Source organism: Grammomys surdaster, unplaced genomic scaffold (assembly GCF_004785775.1).
Source record: "Grammomys surdaster isolate TR1022 unplaced genomic scaffold, NIH_TR_1.0 375, whole genome shotgun sequence".
In the NCBI taxonomy this organism is placed as follows: Eukaryota; Metazoa; Chordata; class Mammalia; order Rodentia; family Muridae; genus Grammomys; species Grammomys surdaster.
In genome coordinates, this window is record NW_021604794.1 from 52429 (window position 1) to 76908 (window position 24480).

At 46.9% G+C, this 24480-nt stretch overlaps 1 protein-coding gene across 1 annotated transcript; it reads right to left on the minus strand.

Annotated features, from left to right (window-relative positions):
• Positions 1–610: 610 nt before the first annotated feature.
• Positions 611–22407, minus strand: LOC114632654 (fructose-1,6-bisphosphatase 1). The gene is made up of 6 exons (XM_028781251.1): positions 22145–22407; positions 9053–9215; positions 6310–6402; positions 4757–4897; positions 2517–2654; positions 611–808 (listed from the first exon to the last, which is right to left on the minus strand). Exons 1-6 carry the CDS (start codon positions 22312–22314, stop codon positions 611–613), a joined length of 903 nt encoding a protein of 300 aa, XP_028637084.1. The 5' UTR covers positions 22315–22407.
• Positions 22408–24480: the final 2073 nt, after the last annotated feature.

Genomic DNA, 24480 nt, shown 5'->3' on the forward strand with positions numbered 1-24480 from the left:
AGGGAGGTGGGTGGGTGGGTGGGTGGGTGGCAAAGAGGACAGAATATCTGAAAAGGAAGCATTATGTCACCTTCTGTGAGGAAGAAAAGACTCTTTCCCCCATCAGCATTAGAAGGCACACTAGCCTCGAGGGGTTGCTGGGAAATGGCCCATAACACGACCAGTGAGGTCAGTAGAAAAATCCACCTGGAAGCACTGGGTTTCCCCGTAGCTTTGTCCCTCAACAGACAACATTACTTTCCAAGTAGCAGATGCCAAGCTCATTAGCTACATCTATTTTAGGGCTTTTGGGAGCCATCAAAGCACGCCCATCTGCAACACATATTTGATTTTCTGTCTTGGTAATGAGACAAGACTATTTCATTTCCCTCTATGAGTGGAACCCATTCTGCCCAAGCCAAACCCGTGTCCCTGGAAGCTCTGAGCGTTTTTAGTCTCCTTCTGGATCTCCACTAATTCTCTTTTGCCATCGCTTTGGCAGGCCCCTCATGGGACATCAGTTGATACAGTCTGAGCTTTGCTCATAGTCTCACATCTAGAGACTATGTCACAGACTTCTTAGCAACCACAGGAGTGTTCATCAGCTCCGTGACCTTTTGGCCTAATGAAGTCAAATCCCCCTAGGGCTGGAAACGAATCCCACTGCCTCTCTCTCTCTCTCTCTCTCGTCTTTGGGGGATGAACGTACCTTTCCTTTTGGGCTTTTCTTGTTGGCGGGGTATAAAAAGATCCCTCCGTACACCAGAGTGCGGTGAACGTCAGCTACCATGGATCCCACATACCGGGCACCAAAGGGAGCTGAACCATCCTACAAGGTTAACATGAGCAAAAGATCAGGGTGGCGGAAGGTAAGAGGCATACTCTTCATATCCTGATGCTTACTCTGCTCCACAGCCACTTACCAAGGGTCTTACAAATCCTCACTTCGATCTGGGATAAGACATGAAGTGAAAATCCCATTCCAGAGAAGAAGGGAAGTTATGGGGACAAGGCCTACTAAGTATCTCTCCCAGTGGGTCATGTCCGGGCAGTAGCTTCCAAGGAGAGTGGTTCTGGCTATGGGGTTGGAACAGGCAATATGAAAATTTTAACTTGAAGGTTGACCAAGATCTTATCAAGCTAAAGAACTGGGCAGGTGAAAGGCTGTATGTTTTGTGGGAGAAGACTTGCTACAAGCCAGGACTTAATAGCAGAGAGGTAAGGGCTGTTGCCACAGGGCCTGCTGGCATGCATGTGTGTGGAGGATTGTGCTTGGGAAAGGAGAGAAATTCATACTAGAGAGGAAGCCTGGGGGCTAGCTCTGAGGACCCTGAATGCCATGTTAACATGTGGAATGCATCCTCAGAAAAGATTATCAACAGTAAGGCAGAATCAGACACCCCTGTAGAGGCCCCGGACATATCGGCATTTTTTATCTTCATATTCATTAGTGACCTCTGTAGTGAGACACCAAGTAGATGCTGTCCATTGTGTGTGTGTGTCTGTCCGTCAGTCTGTATATGTGTGTCTCTGTGTTCGTGCATGTGTGTGCGCGTGTGTGTGTGAGTGTGTTATGTGTGTGTGCATGTGTGTGCGTGTGCGTACTCGTGTGCATATCTGCACACATTTGTGTGTGCACACACGTGTGTGCATGCGTGTGTGAGTGTGTTAGGTGTGTGTGTGCATGTGTGTGCGTGTGCATGTGTGCATGCTCGTGTGCATATCTGCACACATGTGTGTGTGCACACACATGTGTGCGTGCGCGTGTGAGTGTGTTAGGTGTGTGTGTGTGCGAATGCATGTGTGCGCGTTGTGTTTGGTGGTGTGCATGCAGGTGTGTATGCATGTTTCTATGTGCAAGGGGTTATGGGAATGTAATTGCGTGTGAGAGCAATAGATTGAGGTCTAGTGTCTTCTGTCATCACTCTCCACCTTAGATACTGAGACAGGGTTTTTCACATAAACCCAAAGCTTGATGATTTGGTGATCCTAGTTGACTGCTCGCTCAGGAGATCCCCACACTGATATTATGGGCAGACCTCCCGAAAGCTGGGCCCAGGGGACCAATCTCCTTTCCCCATGCTTGTGAAGCACACAGTTTACCCACTGAGCCGTCTCCGCTGCCTGACACTGATCATCGTGATACAACAAACAGAAACCCACCAAGCCCTAGGCCTGAAGGTATAGACCTCACATAGTAGGTGCTTGGGGGCCAGAGGCCCCCAAATAGGAATGTTTTATTGTTGTAAAGGAGCTCATCTGGTTGACGTTATTATCCAGATTTTGATATGCTGAGAGATAATAATGAAATAGTACTCGGGTTTTGATGTCTCTGAGCAAGCTTTCTAGGCCCGGCATCTAGGGCTCGATGGTTCCCACCTTTCTCTCCTTCATCTCTAGGATAAAATTCACATCAGTAGATTTTCTCATAAAGAGAGAAGTCTAGACCCTTCTCAATGACAAGTGTCCCTTCTGCTTTCAAGAACACTACTCCCAGGGCTGAATACCCTACCAGTCCCACCTGCCATCTCACTTACCTGGGGGAACTTCTTCCTCTGGATATACTCATTGATGGCAGGGTCAAAGTCCTTGGCATAGCCCTCGTTAATGCTGTAGATGTTACCTTTCTTCTTGATCTTCACATCCTTGTCCACCATAATGAATTCTCCAATGGACTTTGAAACAAGGGAGAAAGGTAGATAGGTGACCAGTAAGCTCCCCTGGGCATGATCAGAGCATGGGACATGACCACACCTCATCCCAGCGCACAGTGACTGCAGCCGAGGGCTCCAGTGGTGAGAAGAAGAACAGAGAGAGTAAGAGAGTGCCAATGTCATCAGGGCAATACAGGATTTAAGACTGCAAATGATTTCCACAAGCCCAGACATGGGAGAGCACAACTCTTATCCCAATACAAGAGAGGTTGAGGCAAGAGGATGAGGAGTGTAGAGCCAACCTGAGCTACATTTTGAGACCCTGCCTCCAAAATCAGAGATGGGGGAGGAATCCTTGAGGCCCCACCCCTCCATGAAAGACAATTGTCAGTTAATGTTCCTAGGGCCATTTTACTCATTGTCATGGTCATTGATAAGTTGCCCATACAAGCAACCCTGTTTAAGCTCACACACATACACACGCACACGCACGCGCACACACATGCACACAAGACATGAAAGTAGGAGAGGACTGGCTAGCAAGGGAAAGAGAGAATCTAGGGGATGAAACTGACCAAAATCATTATATACATGTATGAAGTAAAAAAATGAAAAAAAAGAAAAGGAAAGAAAAGAAAAGAAAAGAAAAAAGAAAAATCCGCTAAGACACAGGAATGGAAGGAGTATGTGAAATAGAAAAGTGGGGCTGTGCTAACAATAAATGAATGAATTCATGCATGCATGCATGCATGCATAAATAAATAAATAAATAAATAAATAAATAAATAAATAGATGTGAGAATAAGACTCATTCCCGGAGCTACAAAGGGGTGTTGAGGCTAGGGAAGGCTGAGGAGGAGGAGTGGGAACTAACAAGGTCACAGAGTCCATCACTGCAAGTGAGTCTTTGTTTTTGTTTTTTTTTTTTTTTTTACTTTTGCACCTTCTGTTTTCCATTTCTAAAAACCTGGGCCACAAACTTACAGGGATATTTTTGTATGGTCAGGAAGACAAAATAAATATCTCCACTTCAAACATCTGAAAAAGGAAAACTGTCTCACAGCAAGCAGCTGGGGCTGCCTGCAGAGCTCAGACACCCGCGCTCCCCGGGCAGCCTCTTGGTACCCAGCCTGAGTACCCAGTAGGTGAAGGGGAGTCTCCTACATATGAAGACAGGAGCTATAAAAGCTCATTGAAAATGGAAGCCTGCTAGAAACCCACTTGTAGCCACAAGTGGGTCTCGGCCATCAGCTTGTCCTTGCAGGGGAGACACAAAGAAGAGAAAGGCACTTGGCATCTCCCTGGGGTAGCCTTGCCTCCAAAGAGAGCAAGCAAATGGGTTCAACTCAGAAGATGTCCTGGCAGTCAGCAAGGGAGCATTCCAGCTGCTGCACTGATCCAGCAAACATCTGTATCTGGAGAGGGAGGGAGGCTCCCAAATACCCAGAAACCCACCCGATCACAAGTCTATATGCAATCAATTGGCAGTCAAGAGTCTAAATTTTTTTCCCAAATGTCTGTCAACTCAAAAGTAAGAGAGAGGGCACCAGGAGTTCATTGGAGGGACTGGACAATCTGGACAGGTGATACTTTGGCAAACATTACTGCTTTCAGAAGCTGTACCCTTCTCTCAGATTAAAGATTAAAGGTCCAGGGCTCGGGACCTGCCCTGTTTTCCCCTGCCGCCTTATGCAGAGATTTTTGTCTTGTGTGCCACCCTCCTCTCCAGTCTCAGTTTATTAATTAAGTGCCCCTTGCTCCCAGGAAGGTGAAAGTGCTGTTTTGTTAAGCATGCACAGATCAAGGGTAGAGACCATGCTCTGATTTACAGCAGTTTGCCACACCCCAAGCAATCTCTAATAGGCCTCTCTCACAGAGGACACCTGCTGTACTTTGTACCTTGTGTGTATGGTTTTTGTTGTTTTGTTGTTTTCTTCTTTTCTTTTTAAGGAAGAAGAACAAGAGAAGGGAGCCTGAGAGATGGTTCAGCACATGCTACTCTTTCAGAGGACTTGGGGTCAGTTCTCAACACCCAGGTTGGGTGGCGCACACACACACACACACACACCCCAGGTCCAAGCTCAAAGGTACTAGCTAAGCACTCAGCCTGAGAGATGTCTCACCGGGTCCAGCATGAAGCAGTTGACACCGCAGTCCATGGCAAGGACCAACATGGTGGCGCTGCCATAGAGTGCATAGCCGGCTGCCACCAGGTCTCGGCCTGGCTGCAGAGCATCCTTCTCTGAAGGCTCACCAGCTGTTTTCTAAAGCAGAAGAGGAAACAAAGACATGTTTTCAGTTTGTTTCATGGTCCTTTTTTTCCAGCTCAGCCATCAACAGGATGCATGGCGGTGTATTCCCTAACACAATGGTTCTCAATCTTCCTCACATGATGACCCATTAATAACAGTTCATTTGTGACACCCCCAACCACAAAATTATTTCTGTTGCTGCTTCATAAATGTACTTTTTCTCCTGTTGTGAATCATAATGTAAATATCTGATATGCAACCCCCCAAGAGTCAGGACCCACTGTTTGAGAACCACTGTTTTCATGAACAGATACTGATACCCCAGGTGTTGCCTCCCTCCACACACTGGCAGCGTTCTGATTGCAATAAGCTTCCTGAAGGGCCCCAGCACCCTGTGTCAGGATCTTTCTTTCCAGTCAACAGCCTCTTAACATCTTCCTAATTTGATGTTCCCTCGTGTCTCCATTATCACTTCCAAAAAGCAACACAGATTCTCGACAGCTCCATAAACGTAACCTGATTACAGGCCCACAGCACCTTTCACCTGCCTTTTCCACCTTTATTTAAACGGATTAGCAGAGGGCTGCAGGGCCGAGCAGAGCGTCTCATGAGAAAATTGCTTCTGTGGGCTGTTGTCAGTTGAAACACACTCTCACTGAGCAGTACGGTCAGTTATTCCCACGGCAAAGAAATTCTCAGAAATGTAGTTTGTAGCATCTCTCTGGAGTCATCAGAGGACAAGCTAGATGCTGCTGACATTTTCTCCCATAACCCAGAGTAAGAGCACTTTTTAAAGCTGGTCTCACAGAACCTGAGAGGGAACGGAGGTTACCAGAGGCTGGGGGAGGAAAAGAAAATTTGTTTTTCTTTTTCTTTTTTTTTTTTTTGTTTCGTGTGTTTGTGTGTGTGTGTGTGTGTGTTAGTTGGTTTCCTTAAGGCTTTTTTTTCTCACAAGGGCAAGCAACCATTCCTTTTACAGTTCCATTCTTGGTTATGGGAACTGAATATTTTTGGTTCTGCCAATTACTAGAGGAAGACTAGACTAAGAGGGAGGTGGGTCATCTCAAGTGAGAAGACTTGTTTGGCGCTGTTCTCTGTGTTGTGTGAAAAGGACTTTTGAAAAAAAGCTTTCAGCTTAAAGAAGAAAACAGTGGGGCAGGTCGGGCTGGTTTGGGAAGGTTGTCACAATGTCTGCCTTGTCGTCTTTTGTAAAAGAGGGAGATAGCTGAAAGAGGGGAATGGCCTCTCTGTCCACCAGCATTCTACCACTGTATCTTAGCAGTTTTGTGGATCTTTCTTGAGCAGTATATGCAGGGCAATGAAGCTTTGCTGCAAATCTATTCAAGCCCCCACAACTTTATGCTCCATGCTTATTTTCTGATCAAAGACAGGGGCTTTGTACACTTTACCTTACTTCACTTTACCTTTCTGTAAATGCCAAAAATGGTTCCAATGGACACAAGGCAGTCGATGTTGGATGAGCCATCGAGGGGATCAAAACAGACAACATATTTTCCCTGGGCAAAGAAAACAGAAGGCAAACAAGGTATGCGTTGAATGGACTCTAAAGGACAAGGTGAGAAAAATGGTCTTATTTATTTATATTATGTCGGGGAGTATGAGAAGATGGATGAACAGACAGACAGACAGGGAGAGAAAATATCATTTAGAATAGAAAGTAGAGGGTGATAGAAGACAGATAGTTAAATCATTGCTTCCTATGCCACGGATATAACTGAATCATATTTGGTTTGAGAGTGTCCTGGCAGCCCCAAAGGAAAGAAGCGGAAACAGAATTAGTTATTTTTTTTTCTCTTACTTTTAAGGCCTCAGGGTATGAGAAGCCATTCTTAGCACTTAGGTTTGTAAGACATCGGTCACTCACATTTGGTAGAGGCTTACTTGTAGAGAGACCCTCTGATAAGCATCACCCGTCAATAGAGAAGCCGATGGCCAATGAGCTGAGGCAGGAAACAGAAGGTGGGAAACTGGCAGGAAGAAAGAGGATTCTGGGAAATAGTAAGGGATAAAAGAGAGCTGAGGGGAAATCTGGGAGGGACAAGAAGGGAGACGGACCGAGGAGATGGACATAGTCAGGCAGATGAATCAGCAGGTAGATGAATTCAGAGAGACACTAAGGGAGACAGAGAGACACTGGGGGAAGACACAGAGGGAGACACTGAGGAGACAAGAAGGAAAAAGTGGTCTAGGGCTGAAGGAGAGGTAACCAACCAAGTTGTGGACATAGAGTAATTTAAATAGTTAAATAAGTTATCAGTTAGTCAGGGAATGAGCCAAAGCTTACAGCCTAGGCATTTATTAATAAATATTTAATCCCAGAATCATCATTTCCAGGAACAGGAATTGGGAGAGGAAACAATGGATTATTAAAATTATTGTTAGAAATGGCGCTCCATATTAGGCACCATTTATTTTTTTATACCGTGATCTTATTTATTTATTTATTTATTTATTTATTTATTTATTTATGTGAGTACACTGTTGCTATTTTCAGATACAGCAGAAGAGGGCATCAGATCCCATTACAGATGGTTGTGAGCCACCATGTGGTTGCAGGGAGTTGAACTCAGGACCCTCTGGAAGAGCAGTCAGTGCTCTTAACCGCTGAGCCATCTCTCCAGCCCCCATTAGGCACCATTTGTAAGCATATTCTATACGCTTTCCTTCCCAGACTCTGTGATTAATTGGTTATTGTTAAATCCCTTGGCAGTAAGCTTTAGCTCATTCCCTGACTAGCTCGTGACTTAGATAACCCATTTAAACTATTCTATGTCTACCATGTGGTTGGTTACCTCTCCTTCAGTCCCGGCCCGCGTCTTCCTTCTTGTCTCCCTGGGTTCATTTATCTGCTTGCTTATGTCTCCCCAGTCCATCTCCTGTCTCATCTCTCTCGGCTTTCCCAGCAGCTCTTTTATCTCTCAACTATTTCCCAGAATCCTCTCTTCCTGCCAGTGTCCCACCTCCTATTTCCTGCCTCAGCTCCTTGGCCACCCGCTCTTTTATAGACTCTCTCTATGGATACTTTAGACTGTCATGCATAGATTTCTCAACAAAACCCCTGCTGTGACTCCTGAAGGAAATGGCCCCCTGCTGTGGCGGCACTCGGGCTGGCCAGCTCCAGCTCATGAGCGCTCCGGTGATCAGGCTCTTCCGAGCTCTGTCAGTGACATCCCATTGACAGCGTGCAGGCAGGCCAGACCGAACATTTATGCCACAACGTTCGCTAAGTTCAACAAATTGGAGACATTTTTCAGGGGAGTCAGTTTACCAGCTCATCACTGGGACATTCCCACCTCCGGTTCAGCCTCTTTAGTTGTGGAGGGGTATTTAACGCTCTCCCAGAGTCAGGGGACTCCCTCATTGCCTGTTCTTTAACAAGTCATTTCCATGGATGCAGGAAACTGTAGACTGGAAAATGAGGCAGCAGCCACTGTGATGGCATTGTCACCTCGGGGTGGAGGGAGTAGGGGGCAGAGGGCAGTGCTGGAGAATTGGCCGACACTTCCGAGAAGATCGGGGACTTCTGTGGCATGTACTGATGTTTTTACAAGGGCTGTTGAGCAGGTCACTTTGGGCTGGCTTCTGCCCCTTACTAAGGTCAACATGAGCTGGACATTTAATCTCATTTTCTTTCATAGTTGTACTCCTCCATGCCCTCAATCCCCAGCAGTTGCCCCATCCTCCCCCAGCATGTTTATCATTGAGTCCTACAGCATGCTGGTGTGGGGCTAGATGCTGGGACATACAGACTATTGCTTGTTCTCTGCCCTCACCAGGCAATCTGAGTACCAAAGAATCCCAGTGCCTGAGCCTGGGATAGAAAAATGGAGGTGGCTCAGCTTGGCGGTGGGTCTAACACAAAGGCTGGAGACTGGTCATAATGAACAGGCAAGTACCAGAAGCCAGGCTTTAACGATCCCAGCAGTGATGGAGACACACCCCGGAGAGATGGGGAGAGCAGGATCAATGGAACCTCTGGGACCACAGTAAGAGGAAAGGTTTGGGATAGGATGGTGGGAAGACAGAACAGAGAGAGAACTTGGTAATCACTGGAAATCTAGCTTAGAGAAGTGAATAAAATCTTCCTCGAAGTTGAGAAGAAAAATGACCACATGCAAGCCTTCAGAGGTGTGAACACAGACCCACCCTCTTATCAGGCTCTATTATGATGGCATCTGAATCTTCTTCAGACACGAGAACACAGGTAGAGTAGGACGACTTCAGCATATTGATCACAAAGTTATTGGAAAGTATGTCCAGCTTCTTCACTTGATCCCCAGTCACATTGGTTGAGCCAGCGATACCATAGCTAGAGGTAAGAAAAAAACAGAAAATGAGCCAAGGCCACCAGAACCTCGCCGAGAGCAACCGCGGATGGATCTGGAAGGAAGGAAAACAGACATGCCAGGCGAACCTGGTTCAGTACGTCGGTCATTGCAGAATTCCCAGAACCCAAGATGTTCATCCAGAATGCAGCCTGTTCTGTTTGAATGGAGGGGAAGCAGGTGATCACCGATGAAGGTTGAAGAAAGACACAGGAAGGAGGCGCAGGACACAGAGTGGACGTGGGGGTTCAGCCGTAGAGCTGGGAGTGGATAGGGGCATGCTGGGACCCTGAGATATCTATTGTGTTTCCCAGGATCTGGTTGTCCTTGCTTCGGTGACTGATTCCTTCAACTGTCTTTTCTCTTTTTAGACGAGGCCTTATATAGCCCTTGCTGGCCTTGAACTCTCTATATAACAGAACATGACCTTGATCTTCTGATCCTCCTGCTTCCACCTCCACACCCAAACTACAGGAACTGAGGATGGGATCCAGGGCTCTGTGCACGTTACACAAGCACTCAACCAACTGAGCTACAGCCCCAGTCCCTTGCTTCAACTGCTGAGAACATACCCCCATCCCCCAAATCTAAACTGCTTCTGTATGGCTTGGCAAAGGACAGCCCAATATAGAAATGACCAAACAAGAGGCCCAGTTGTCTCATTTGTCAGCATCAACGACCGCAGTCGTTACTCTTTTCTAGACTGAAAAACAGCTTTCTGCCCTCTAGCCCCTCTAGCCCACAACCTGGTAGCCTGTCTCTGGCTTTGGGCCTCCTTCTGGACTCAGCTGTGAAGCCCACACTGGTGGAAAGGGTATCTGGACGCTTGCCGGGAATCACCATCCCTGGCGCTTCTCCTTCACAGGCCCCACACTGACAGCTTTTCTTCCTCTAGTTAGGAGTTGCTACCATCATGGCCACTGTTAAATCAGAAAGGGAACGGTACTGACAGGCGAAGACGGACCATAAAGATGCCAACGGCAAACCCTCAGCTCTGTGAATCCCTGGTCTCTGAGTCTCCCTCTCTTCCATGTGTGCACAGAGGGAATGGCAACTCCTGTGTGAGGCTGCCATTAGAAGAAAACAGGGGCGGGGGAGAGGGGAGGAGGAGAAGGAGGAGGAGGAGGAGGAGGAGGAGGAGGAGGAGGAGGAGGAGGAGGGGGAGGGGGAGAGAAGGAGAGAGAGAGAGAGAGAGAGAGAGAGAGAGAGAGAGAGAGAGAGAGAGAGAGAGAGAGAGAACTCAGCACAGCCCTTGGCACCTCAGGGATACAGATGGGAACAATTCTGAGGATCTTGAAAAGTTGGAGCAGAGTAGATGAAAAACCCAGGTAAAGAATGAGGATTTGAGCACTGCAGACGGGCACCTTGCTACAGTTTATCGAAATATGTGGAGAATCTGAAGCAGTGAGCTTCCAACGAGAGAGATGGAAGGTGCAAACACAGTATCAGAACCCTTTTGTCTGCATCACCTCGCTGGTGGATGACAATAGAGCGCCTGGGGTGAGACCAGAAGCCAGTGTAAGGGGGAGGGGCCAGCTCGCCACCTCCCACTGGGCCCCACCTCTTAAAGGTACCAGCACTCCTCAACACAACCCGCATACTGAGGGCTAGGCTCCTGGCACATGATCCCTTGAAACTTTCACCACAGCAAGGTGAGTTTGTGGAGAGAATGGACTTCCTTCCCGTGGGCCCTAGTCCCACCTGCTCCTGTTACTCCAGTGCATTCTACTTAAAAGTTCGAGCCTTCTTGAAATCTACAAATAACTTCCTGGGAACCTACTGTGCTAGGACAACATTGCTAAACAGGGCAGACCAGACCCCTGGCCTCAGGGAGCTTAATATTGCAGTGAGAAAAGACAAACAAGAAAATGGCTGTTTCCAAATGGGGGTGATAGGTGAGAGAGGGGCTGTGGGTGTCAGGTAGCAGGTGGGTAATTAATTTTGAGGGTCAGAAAAGCACTCAATGCCGGGCTTCCAGCTGCATGGAATTTAGAGTGGTTTGTTGGTTGTTTGGGTTGTTTTATTTTTTGTTCTTGGAAGAGAAGATACTTTAAATCCCTGAAGAAGCCTGAACCAGACAGCGGTGACTACAAAGCAAAGGTATTTAAGCAATTCAGAGGAGATAGTCCGTTTTTCCAGAAGAAAGGGGCTACGTGCTATATAAAAGTCTGTAGAAATAGCTTTTTAAACTTTTAACGTCTATCTCCCATGATGACTGGATCTTGAGATGTGGTAAAGCTGTGATCCACTCAGCAATTTTTTTTTTTTCTGAGCTTTCAGCTTCAGCATGTGAGAAGACTGTAAATAACGGGAGCCCTGGAGCTGTGCACCCTGCATTACAGTGGTGTCAGCAGAGGTGGCTTGATAGGTCAAGCCCATACTCTGCACTTGCTCCAGGATCTTAGAGGGCGTGACACTGGGGTCACAGAGGAGTCAGTGTGCAGGAAGCCAAGAGTCACAGAGGCTTGCTGCCTGTCCATGAAAAGATGCTTTCAGTACAAATAACACCCGGCAGGGTTGCTCCACTGTGCTGAGGTATCGGTCTCACCCAACACCTCCAGGACACCCATTCACCTTAGTGTGGTGGCCACCGGGTGACACTGCTCCTCCATCAGGAGCTCTTTTTGGTCCCCCAGTGAGGGTCTGCCTCTTCCAGAAACCTCTAAACACATAGGTGCACTGTACAACTTTTGTAGGACATGAAGTGTGAGGGTTTCCCGGAGCAAGCCCAGGTGCTTAGATACTCCATGAGAAAACACAACGACCTGACTTGAAGGTAGACACTGGGCTCAGGAGAGTACATGTCCAGTTCCCAGTCAATATACTGCTGTGGTCACAGGAGCAGTGAGTGTGTGGGTTGTAGCTGAGTTAAGTTTTGCCTCAGGGCCCAGAGCCTGAGCGATTCAGGCCTCTATTCCTTCCTACAGCATTACTCTGGCCAGTGAGGTTATGTCAGAGTAAGGCAGTCCTCGTCACACTCTAAGAGCCTCAGAAAGGCTGCTGTGGAGGAACAACTGGCCAGTGAAGGGCCAAAAGTCAAGGCTTTTGTAGGTTTGACAGAGGAAAAAAATAAATAATCCCTTAAAAATACTCTCAAGTGGGGCTGGAGTTCAGCAGTTGAGAGCATTGACTGCTCTTCCAGGGGTCCTGAGTTCAATTCCCAGAAACCACATGGTGGCTCACAACCATCTGTAATGGGATGTGTGTCTAAAGACAGTGACAATACACTCACATACATTAAATAAATAACTCTAAAAAATATTCTTAAGGGGCAGCAAGATGGCTCAGCAGGAAAATGTAATTTTTGCAAACACTGACAACCTGAGGAAAGAACTGACCTCTGCAAGCTGATCTCTATCTTTCATACTCATGCCAAACATGTACACGTGTGTAAACACATGCTAAATAAATAAGCCCTCAAGGAAGTAAAGTATTGAAGAACACATTGTATCAGCTACTTGCTAGTAGTTGTAGCACATTGTATCAGCTACTTGTTAGTAGTTGTAACTAAACTCCTGGAAGAAACAGTTTAAGAAGAAAGTTCAGCCCCTTGCTGCTTGGTACCACGTGCCATGGCCAGAACAGAACATCCTGGCAGCAGGATCCTGTGACTTTGAACTATGGGTCATGGGAATAGGGAGGAGAAGAGTGCCAGCTCTTAGCTGGCTTTGTTTCTGTCTACCTAGACCCTGGCCCACAGGATGGTGCCATCCACATTCCACTTGAGTTAACCTTTCTGGAAATGCTCTCCTCCGAACATTCAGAAACCCACATCACCAATCCTCCACGTTTCTAGATGCAGTTAGGCTGACACTGAAAATTGCCTGTCACTCAGATGTGGGGAGAGGGGGGCAGGAGAGGGCTGGAAGTGAGAACAGAGATCAGTGGGAAGCATCTCTGAGACTAGTGGGAAGTCTGGGACTGGGGAATCTATTGAAAGGTAGTAGCTGAAATTTCTACCAGAGGGGGATATAGACTGAAGTGGCCACCTCCTATAGCCAGGCGGTACTTCCAAAAGAGGGAGAGGAACAGCAATCTACACAAAACCTTCAACCCAAAATTTACCTTGTCTACAAGATGTGTAGGATAAAGATGGAACAAAAACTGAGGGAACAGCCAACCAATGACTGTCCCAACTTGAGACCCATCTCATGTGAGAGAACAACTCCAGACAGTATTAATGATAATCTGATATGCTTGCAGGCAGGAACCTAGCATAACTGCCTTCTGAGAGGCTTCATCCAATACCAGAAGGAAACAGATGCAGAGACCCACAGCCAAATATCAGGCAGAGCTCAGGGAGGTTTGTAGAAGACTGAGGGATGGGGTGAGTATATCAGAGGGGTCAAGGATACCACAAGAAGACCTATAGTGTCAACTAACCTGGGCCAATGGGGGCTCACAGAGCCTGGGCCACCAACCAGGGAACTAGACATAGCTCCCCTACACATTTGTAGCAACTGTGCAGCTTGGTGTTCATGTGGGACCCCTGACGAGTGGAGTGGGGGCTGTCTTGGTCTCTGTTCCCTCCATTGGATCCCCTTACCCCTACCTGGACTGCATAGTTGGGCCTCAGTGGGAAAGGATATGTCTAGTCCTATTAGAACTAGAAGTCCCAGGGTGAAGTGGTACCCAAGGGGTCTCCTCCTTCTCTTAGAAGGGGAGGGAACAATGGGGGTAGAAATCTATAAGGGTGGGATTGGGAGGAGAGGAGGGAGAGGGGCCGTGATAGGGATGTAAAGTGAATAACAGTTAAAAAAATTATTGGAAAAAGAAAAAAAAATGTTCATCACACACATGGAGTTTATCTTCTCCACACATTTCTAGATCTGCACCAACACCCCTTCCCCAGGAACCATTAGTCTCTGCAGGGGCTTGGTCATCCTACCTCAAGCCTTGAAGGGTCGAGAAGCAGGGGTCTCCACGACACATGTGGCTCTTGGAGCCTGTCTGACCCACTGAACCAGGATTTAGAGAAGGAATTGGCTGTGACCTCTCAAGCCCTACCTAGGCAGACTTCGGGTGGACTTGGGAGTGGGAGGGAGAGCCTTCCACGTTCTTCAGGGAGTTTCCACACCAGCATCTGTGAGTGGGAGGGGTGTCACCAGCTGCCTTTGGTGGGATGAAGCCCCTTACACACCACCTGGCTCGCTTTGGTTCTCTGAGACCAAGTCAGGGTGGTAAATGAAGTTTTCCTGACCACAGAAGCCTTTCCTGAGGCCAGCTGGGCCCTGCTACCAATGAGAGACAACTGAGCACAGAGAATGAAGATAGCAAGGGCCTCAGCCAGGTAGATATGTCTAGGTCCAGACCCTTCTGCAGACCCCCTGCCCCAAGCATAACTCAAGTCAGTACCAGCTGTTTCCATGGGGCCATGGCTCCCTCCACTGCAAGGGAAGCTTGTCCTAATGGGAGTTACTTCAGAAAATAAAGGCAACATCTCAAGTTGCTCCCCTGCTCTCTTTTACTGGGTCTCAAAGGACAAATGTCAAAGTACAGTGGACACAAAATAGCTTGAGGCCTCCCTGGGAAGTGCTGGGTAGAAAGCAAAAGGGTGGGGTGCCAACCCAGGCCTGAGAACCACTGGCTACTAATGTGGGCAATAGAATGTAAATGCCCAACCCAGTTACAGCCAACCTGCCTGCATACCAGGACCCTGAACCCTGAACCAGGGGTGTCAAGCTCATTAAAATCTGCATTTCAGATATGTGTGGATTATGGCTGGCATTGAAAGGTTTCAAACAAGGCCTGGGCATGTACTCAGTTTTAGAGTGCTTCAGCATGCAGAAGGCTGAGTTCAAGCCCCAGTACGTTTGCATATAGACCAGGTCAGAGCACTTCAAGATTAGAAAAGATAACAATGAGCAACACAACACAGTGACTTCTCTGTTTTGAAATCTCTCTGTTGTGTCTTGACGGGCTGGGCCAGCCTAAAAACTACTCTCTTCGTGCAGGCCTCTTCCTGGGGAAGTGGCAGCCTGCTTCGTTTCTGGTGAGATCAGGGGTGAAAGGTAAGTGCTGAGGGGATTCATTTCAATAAAGGAACAGACCTTATACAGAACAGGCACATCTGAGGAACCACTATTCTTGAGCCTGAACAGAAGAGTATTTCCTTCAGCTCATATCCCTAACTCCAGGAGCGAAACCAAAGTGCAGCACAGGAGGTGACATTCAAAGCTACAGGCTGGAACTCTAGACGACCAAGATTCCAACCCCTGCTCCACTACATGCTTAGCAGCCCTGTGTAAGTCACTTCATGCCTCTGGTGTCTTGTCCTTCAACTGTAACACGGGAATACAGGCATCAGCCTCATGGTACGTAGGAAGGGTGGACAATTAGTTGATAGGGGCCAAAGGCTCTAAATAATACACCTGTATAAACAGACATTTAAGAACTGTCATCATCCTACTCCATCTCTGTTTCTGCCAGCATTAGCACATCCATGCTAGGGAACAGGTGAGGTCCTAGAAAAACGTTAGCAGCACGAAGACCTGCGTTCAGATTCTCTGTGTTCCTTCTACCAAGTATGTGATCCCTGTCAGTTTGTCTAAAACTCCCTGGCTAAGCTCATCAATATAAACTTAGCCAGAAGCAGGGAGCTTGACATACCTGGCCTACAGACGTGTCCCTTGAAACGTCTGATTCCCTAAAATGACAGCCAAATGACAGCCGTTGTTCTTAACGGATCGCTAAGCAAGTGTCTGTCGCTGGGTGGGTAAGAGACAGGTTCTAAACTACTTGGGCAGACAAATTCTATGAGGATGGCCGGCTGACACAGGATTGTCATCACAAGTCAACGGCATGAAGAAGAGAACAGCTCCCATGAGGTCCTGTGACATTTTACTACGGCTCCATTGCAATCATCTGGCCTTCAGCTCAAGCAGCCAGAGTCAAGGAAAGTGTGTTGTCAATAGCCTTAGACCAGAGCCTGCTCTTAGACCTCTGGAAACAAGCATTCTCTTCCTGGAGTCCAAGGACTAAAATTAGCATTAAGAAATGCTTTGTAAATCTCATCTCTTTCTTATACTGTCAAACTCGACATTTTACTCAAGTTTTTAAAGATACAAACTATTTTAATTAATAGAATAATCGAACAACTTAGAGTGTGGGTTAATTTTCTCAATATGTTTAAATCTTCGAAAGTTTGGATGAAGTACTAGGATTTTATGCAAAGTTTGCATATGATTTCTAGCGCGGCAGGAGCCTGTGAAGCCTCTAGCATTTTATAAGCAGACTAAAAATGTTCACAGAAGAACGGAGGCCTTCAACAGCTTTGATATTTTAATTTTTTTTTTTTTTTAGTTTTGAAAATCTCGTACACGTATACAACAAAATGTGAACATATCTACAGCTCTCTCCACATTCCTCAAAATGGTCCTTCTGACTTCATGTCATTATTACTACTACTATCCTGTGCTGTGCTCACATGTGCAGGGATATAGGGCCATCCACTGGATCGTGGGAATTTTATAGTCCCATATTCTCCAAATGGAATAAGTCTCTCTCCCCTAGCAGATATACATTGCCAACAGCTCCTTGGTGAGGGGCAGGGCAAGAGATCATGGCTGGAATTTTGCTTGTCTCTGTTCTGGGTCTTCTGGAGGGAGCCACAGCTCCTGTGGGTTCGTTCTTTCGATGGCCATGTCATGTCTAGACCCTAGCTCTTCACAGCATGTTCCTTCACATCCTCTGGCTCTTACATCCTGCCTGCCTTCCTTTCCAAGATTTTCCCCGAGCCTTGGAAGTAGGAGAATATAGGTGCTCTGTTTGGGGCTGAGCATTCTCAGTGTTTACCCAGTTCTGTGTCTCTCCATAACTGCTACAAAGAGAACTCTCTTGGACCATGGCCAAGAGCAGCCCAGGTCCATCAGAGCCAAGAGTTGGGTTGTGGGTGGCAGGTGTGCAGCATAGGCTTGCTATATATCCCAGGCTTGCTATGTATCCCAGAGTGACCTCGAACTTCTGATCCTTCTGTCTCCATGCTAGACAAGCACCTTACTACTGAGCTGCAACCTTAGCTTCCTTGAACAGCAAGACTGAAACCAGAGCTGCCACAGGGTGGACAAGCCCTATATGACACTCTAGGCTTTCTGACTGACAGGCTATTTCCCTCTTTCTGGTGTCTATACCAGAACTGTAAGCAGTAGCATCTTTGGCAGCACACAAGTGGCCCACACTGGTTTTCAGAACATCCAACTAAGGACAAAGGAAGGAGGATTATGGTTTAAACCTTATAGCTGGGGTCCTAGGTAAACCCACCTCCACCCTGTTATTCATTGATCCTGTAGCAAATCACCTAACCATTCACCCAGTGAGGAAAATCCTGGAGTTGAGAAATACATGGAGGAGGTGTCAATCAAGCTCTCTGCAAGGTCACAAACCCAACCCTGGCTTTTGTTCATGCAGGTTGGAGACGGACACATGTCAGGATATGGGGCCAGCTCTGACCCTGCCCTGGAATTGAGATTTACAGCACACTCGTGTCACGTCGTATGGTGCAGATAAGCCAAGAAACAACATGGGACTCTGTGGCTCTTCTCGGCAGTTTTGTGCCGTAAATTCTGCCAAATGTGCAGACAAGCATAAGCACACGTCAGCTGACTTGCAGTTAGAACTTACAACTGTATTTCTTTATTGTTTCTCTCTGTCAAACAAGGGAGAAGACCACATCTTTTTTTTTTTAAAAAAAAAAAAAAGGAAAAAGAAATGTTTCTGGGAAACTAGAAAGAGAGCTCTTTTGATAATGTGTTTGACACATGAGCAAAGTGTCTGAACTCAGTTCCTAGAATCCGTGTTTTAAAAAGCAGAGCATTGTGGCACACAATTGTGATCTCTGTCAGTCCAGGGGAGGCAGAGACAGGCAGATCCCAGGAGCTCACTGGGCAGCTTGCCTTGTCTAACCAGTAAGTAAACTCCAGACCAATGAGAAACACTGTCTCAGCAAACAAGGCAGACAGCCTCTGAGAAACAACAACAAAGGTTTGGCTCTAACCTGCATGCACACACACACACACACACACACACACACACACACACAAGCATGCACTCACGCATGCCTTTTCCAGATGTTGTAACCTGAAATATATTCCAGCTGATATGCGTGTGGGTGGCTGCAAAACAGAATGTGCAAGCAAAGCACAAACGAAACAGTTTACAGCAGAAATCAATAACAGTCTCCGGGAAGGCAATGGTGACATCTGGATATGATTAGTAAGCTCCTTCATCTTCACAACGGCTCTCTAAGGTTGAAGAACAGCTGTCCCTATCTTACAATAGGGGAAACTGAGGCTCTCAGATACTTCACCATCCATCCACCCATATCACCACCTAAATTAAATGGCAGCCCCAGAAATTTAAGCCTAGCTCCTGTTGTCTGAAGTGGGCTCTTGAGTTCTGCATCCCCCTGCTTTTCTAAACCCAGTCCTCATGTTCTCTTTCTCTTCCTCTCTGCCTTGGGGAAAGGTGCCAAGGGGCCTAGATGCCCCTAGACTGTGACCGTGTATTTCTACAATAAGCCAAGGCGTCCAAAGTGCCACATTCCTTCACTTCTCCCAAGCCTCTAGAAGTCAACATTTCCTTGATTCCGTTCGTGGTTTTGTATTGCCTCGGTATTGGGTGGCATGATTCTACTCTCGTTTATTAGATACAACCAGCTCTTTGAGAGCAACCCTAATTGCCTTTCAGATCAAATCCACACCGCACCCCTGCCATCTCCCTTACAAAAGCTTTGCTCACTTCATTTTCACCCACTTCCCATGTCTTCTCCAATTCCACACTCCTAGCCTTCCCTTCCCCAGAGCCTGACCTGGGCTGTATGAGATGATGCCTCAAGACATCATATTATATATTTATACTATTATATCATTATATAAAGCACATACCATATATCATACATCATATAATGTCACGTCATATGGAGCAGTGGAAATGACTACAGTGGCAACTTTGAGGTTGACTGAGGTAGAGGAGCAGCCTGACCCATCATTACACCTCTGCTGATTTCCCTGTGAGACATCAGGGCTGAAATCAGTCTTAGTGGGGGTTCTCGAAGATCTTCAACCATCCCATCCCTCTGGGTGAATGCTCTTCTAACGCCAACTGGCAGCCTTAATAAGCTCTTTGTGGGCACACTGGCTCTTCATCCAACACATCAAAGCCCAAATGTGCCTAATTGAAAGGCCTGTCTTGAGATCTCATCTGGCTGTTAGTGGTCTGACTACATATCATCCTGTGAATAGTCAGATGCTTCCTGTTCCACAGAATCCAACTTCTTCCCTCAGCCAGCATCAACACCTGTTCTACCACTGGAATAGCCATAGTAGTGAGGACTTAAATGCTCCTAAGCTACAGAAGGGTTCCATTACTAATAGACTACATGGTGACGCATCTGAGAGCCTCAGTTTCCCCTATTGTAAGATAGGGACAGCTGGTCTTCCACCTTAAAGGGTTGCTGTGAAGATGAAGGAGCAGATTAAAACGAGGCGGTGCATTGTCACATCCTGGTGACCGAGAATGTTCATTATATAGCTGGAGAAAAACATAGTAAGTATAGTCTCATTTTATTTGCAAGCTACATAGGAATGTGTAAATGGATGTTCATGTAGACATTTACACAAGCATAAAAACGTGTCCAAGAAAATAACCAAGAAAAATTAACAGTGGGTACTCCAGGAATTTGGCATGGACGTGTCTGTGGCAGGGGCAGGGGGCTCGTTTTCCTTCTTATCTTTTGAATGGCTTGGTGTTTTTATCAATGGGTGCAACGCCTTACTTAAGGAATCTGGGATGACATTTTCAAAGCTGGTGCCATGACTACCTTGTCTATTAGTACACGTTGTCTTCTGTGCCAAAATTAGCACTTTCCACCTAACCCCACTACCATTATCTGAGAGGTGAGTTAAAAAGTGAGATATCAAGAGGTTGATTTGGGGTTGTGACAAGTACTGGTGCATTTTTAAAATAATGTAAGAAATGGCAACAGTTGTTTCTCACAAAGGCCCCAGGTTCTGCGAGAATTATATCCTTGAGCTGTAAATTTAATTTGAAGTGAGACTTTACCTGGGTGTGCTGGCTGAAAGACGCCTTAGGGATAAGAAAAAAACAGCAAAGAAGTCATCACCTCTAACATACCTGTTCCTAGCTTTCTCTAGCAAGGCCCAGCCCTACGTGGCATCTAAAAGTAAGTGTCACCAGTTGTTTGACACTTGAGGATTCTCTCCACCAAGGTTCACAGTAGAACCAGAGATTTTCAGAAATAAATAACACAGATAACAGCATAGATAACACAGGTCACACTGCTGGAGGAGAATTTAAAAATCCATTTCAAAGGATTATATGTTCAAGTTAGCTACAAACTTCACATAGCAGTTCTGCATTGCTTATACTAAATGTTAAAAAGTATGATAACTGTTAAGAAAATACACAGATAACCTGAAAATCCATGTTCCATTCAGTTCTGTGATAATCACTTGGATCCCAAAAAAGTGCTCAGGCCAAAACAAAGTACAAAAGTATTGTGTAGCATAAAAAAAATTAAGAGGTTCTGAGACTCCATATTCCTTCATTTGCTACTACCTACAGTACAAACTATACATGAGCATTAAAATAACACACCATGCTAGATGTGATGCTTTATGCCATTAAGCCCACTAAAGGAACACAGGAAGGCAGATCTCTAGTTGAAGGGCAGCCTGGTCTACTCACAATGAGTTCCAGGACAGTACTAACTACAAAGAAAAACCCTGACTCTAACCCTACCACTAACCATATCCCTCTAACCCTAAACCTAACCCTACACCAAACCCTAACCTAACCCTTAAGCTTTAACCCTAATCCTATAACCCGAACTCTTAACCCAAACCCTCTAACCCTAAACTCCTAACTCGAAACCTCTAATTTTAACCCCAACCCTAAACTTAAACCTAACCCTAACCCTACCCTAACCCTAATTCTAACCCCTAACCCCTAGCCCTAGCCCTAGCCCTAACCCTAACCCTACCCCCTAACTCTAACCCAGGAGGAGGTACATAGGGAGACCTTGTCTCAATAAATAAATAGATAAATAAATAAATAAATAAATAAAATAATTCATCATCATCATCACCACCACCATCATCTATCACAAGGGAACTTATTGGGAAAGCCCTTCTTATTGCTCCCAAAGGAGGGTCTGCATAACAAAGTCTCCCAAATGGTTCAGGGGAAGGAGATCGGACCCTTGGCTTTATCAAAAGCAACCTACTACTTCTGACCTGTCTTTGAGCTCTTCAATAATTGGGCAAGATCTGCTCCTAGCATTAATGCAAATAGGGAGAGATTTTAATGCTCAGGAGGTGAGTCTACAGCTGGCCCCAGAAAGAGGGAGTACTGTGTGGACCGCCTACATCTCTGGGCATCGGCTTCCTCCCAGACTGACAAGTGACAGGATACTCTTTATGAGACTTGTCTAGGTTAAGGATGATACTGAATTAGAAACTGAATTTGGGACTGCATCGGCTTCCTCCCAGACTGACAAGTGACAGGATACTCTTTATGAGACTTGCCTAGGTTAAGGATGACACTGAATTAGAAACTGAATTTGGGACTGCAATTCCAAAAGGTCCCATTTAACAGAGGTTAAAAGAGAAATGGAGAGAAAGGTGCAGGTACTAGCACTTTCTCTCTGAGGCTCAGGTGGGCTGCTGGTAAGTCACTCACTTATCACGAAGCTGGGAGGAGTGAAAAGGAGAATTGAGACTAGAAGAGATAGGGCAGTTGTGCACCAGGAGAAAGGGAAATGAGGGCTTATGTGCAGCTGAGCAAGAGACCAGAATCTTAGGTGTCAGATGGGCACACTGGCTACCAGCAGGAGTCCAGAGAAGCAGACCCCAGGAGCTCTGATGGACAAGATGCGACAGCCAGAGGCCTAACTCACAGCTGTGCGATGCCCGCCTGGCGCACCGCTGACGAGATGGCTTTGATTGCGGTGCAGAGCGAATTCAGCAGCTGGGTCAATTCCCCCGTGCCCCGAGCCTTCCTGCCCTCCTCCATGACGAAGCGGGTCAAGGTGCTGATATCCGTTTCGAAGGGCGCACGGTCCGCCATTGCTGGGGTCTGGAGCAGGTTCTGGCTAAAGGTGCAGGCAGGAGGACCCCACAGGTGACAGTCACAGCGGGAGGACTGAAGGCCGTACAGTGTCTGCAGAAGCTTAATGAACTTGAGTCCTGGGGGAGCCTATAATCTCCAGGTCTCCGCCCCTGTCCCAGGAAACACCCCCTACCTCCCTTCCTCCACCAACTGCCGTTCTGCCCGCGGGCCAAGGTCCTCCTAGCCTCTCCCTCCCTCTGTTCCCTGCACCCTCCCCTTGATGCCACGCCGACCTCACTACTTCCTTCTCTGTTGCCCCACCGCCCACCTTGCCTCTGGGCTACCTGCATGATGGTCTCCTTAAATCCCCGCTATAACCTGCCAGAGAGGAAGGCATGATGGACTCACCCTCCCTCCCCCCCACACTTAAAATACAAAACAGATTCAGGGGGGTTGAGTAACTAGCTCAGCCCAAGATGACCTGGTGTCAGTCCCTAACCACTGCTCTTCCCCCCTGCACTCTCTACTGACCCACCTCCTGAGAAATGTGTCCTCTCATCCCCATCCACTCTGAATCCTTAATTGTTGCCTCCTCTAAGTTTCTAGATCTGGAGAGCTATTGGGAACCTTAGTTTCCAAGTGGGTTCTGCCGAGAAAACTATTACCTATGCAAAAACTATTCTCTGAGATCAGGCAGTTCCGCAGCCAGCGTCCTTACCTGTTTCTGTTCTAGCTGTGACAAGTAGGCTAATTTGTAGAACAATTACTGAGCGGGCACTGTGCACCAGAGCACCTGCATTCTTTGAGGCCAGAGTCTTGAGGAGGACAAACTCCTGCCCTCCTTGAGTGTAGAGTTTAACAGACAGATAACACAAAGAAACAAAAAGAAACCATGGACCAGTTTCCACACTGGCTTAGGAGAACATGAAAACAGAAAGATAGATAAAGAACGCTGAGGAGAGTAAAGTAGGGGGCGGGGCCAGGGAAAAGTTCACTGGGAAAGTAATATTTGAGCAAAAAGCTGGTTAGCCAGCCAGGCTAGTGCAATCAGCTAGCACCAAGCTTATCAGAGACCATCTCTCAAAATAAGGTAGACAATGCCCAAGGAACAGCGCCCAAGGTTGTTCTATGACCTCACCTGTGTACCTGACAGGCACACCAGGAAAGAAAAAAAGAGGGAAGAGAGAAGAGTAATATGACAGATCTCACAAACCATAGCAAGACACTTGTGGGTTCTATTCTATTCACAGTGCTTGAAGAACATCCAGAGGATTTTAAGGGAGAAAGCGGCAGCCTGCTTTATTCTGCGTGATGTAGGAACTGACTGTCAAGAGCTGAAGCTAGGAGAGCTAGCAGCATGCCTTCCGTCTAGCCTCTTTGTGTCCCCTGTCTCATGTACAACAATTGCTATCAAACTACTTGTCAATCTCAACTATTCTTCATATGGGGTGAGCTTGAAGCTTCCTGCCCTGCCCGGGGCCCACTTCCTCTTGGCACTCCCTTCCATGATCATCCTCTCTGGACACACTGCCCCTTGGCATACCCTCTACTACCACCTCCTTTTCCTCAAATTCCTCTTCTTCACCTACCTGCCCCACCCTATCCTCCAGTGACTCATTTTCTTAAGAAATTACCCTTTTATCCTCAAAGACAATATTGAACAGTCTGATGGACACATCAGAGTGGGGTGGAGGACGCTGAGCCATAATACAGTAGCAGTAATGAACTCATCCACAGAGATCCCTGAGGCTGAGATGACCATTCTAAACTGGCTTCACTGTGGGGTGGGGACGATGGGGGTCAAGATGCTGCTACACACCAGGTTCACATGTCATCCTCTCTAGGCTGCCCTGGGAGGGGACCTGACACAGGAGGGGTGACAGTCTCTACCTTCAAAGTATCAGCACTGTTTAACCCAGCAGACCCAGAAGCTATAGAAGAAGTTGTTGTTCTCCTTGAGGAACTGGGTGGTACCTGAAGCACCCATTGTTATCACCAACAGAGAGACCTGGTTGTCTGTTTCTTGTGGCTGTCCTGTGCTCTTCATATTCTGAGCTACTCTTTCCCCATGAAGTTACATGTACGGCCACAGGCATTGCCAGACGGCTCCAGCAACTCAGCTTCTCCCTGATCACAGCTGGGACCCTCTCCACATTTCAACCTGAACCCTATTTCTCCAACCTG

Excerpts from the sequence above, each read along its gene's own strand:
- LOC114632654 (XM_028781251.1), bottom strand. The coding sequence starts at position 22,314 with ATGGCGGACCGTGCGCCCTTCGAAACGGATATCAGCACCTTGACCCGC. Across the intron at positions 9,216-22,144 it reads CAGGCGGGCATCGCACAGCT|CTATGGTATCGCTGGCTCAA; the intron begins GTGAGTTAGGCC and ends TCTTACCTCTAG. Across the intron at positions 4,898-6,309 it reads TTTTTGGCATTTACAGAAAG|AAAACAGCTGGTGAGCCTTC; the intron begins GTAAAGTGAAGT and ends CTTCTGCTTTAG.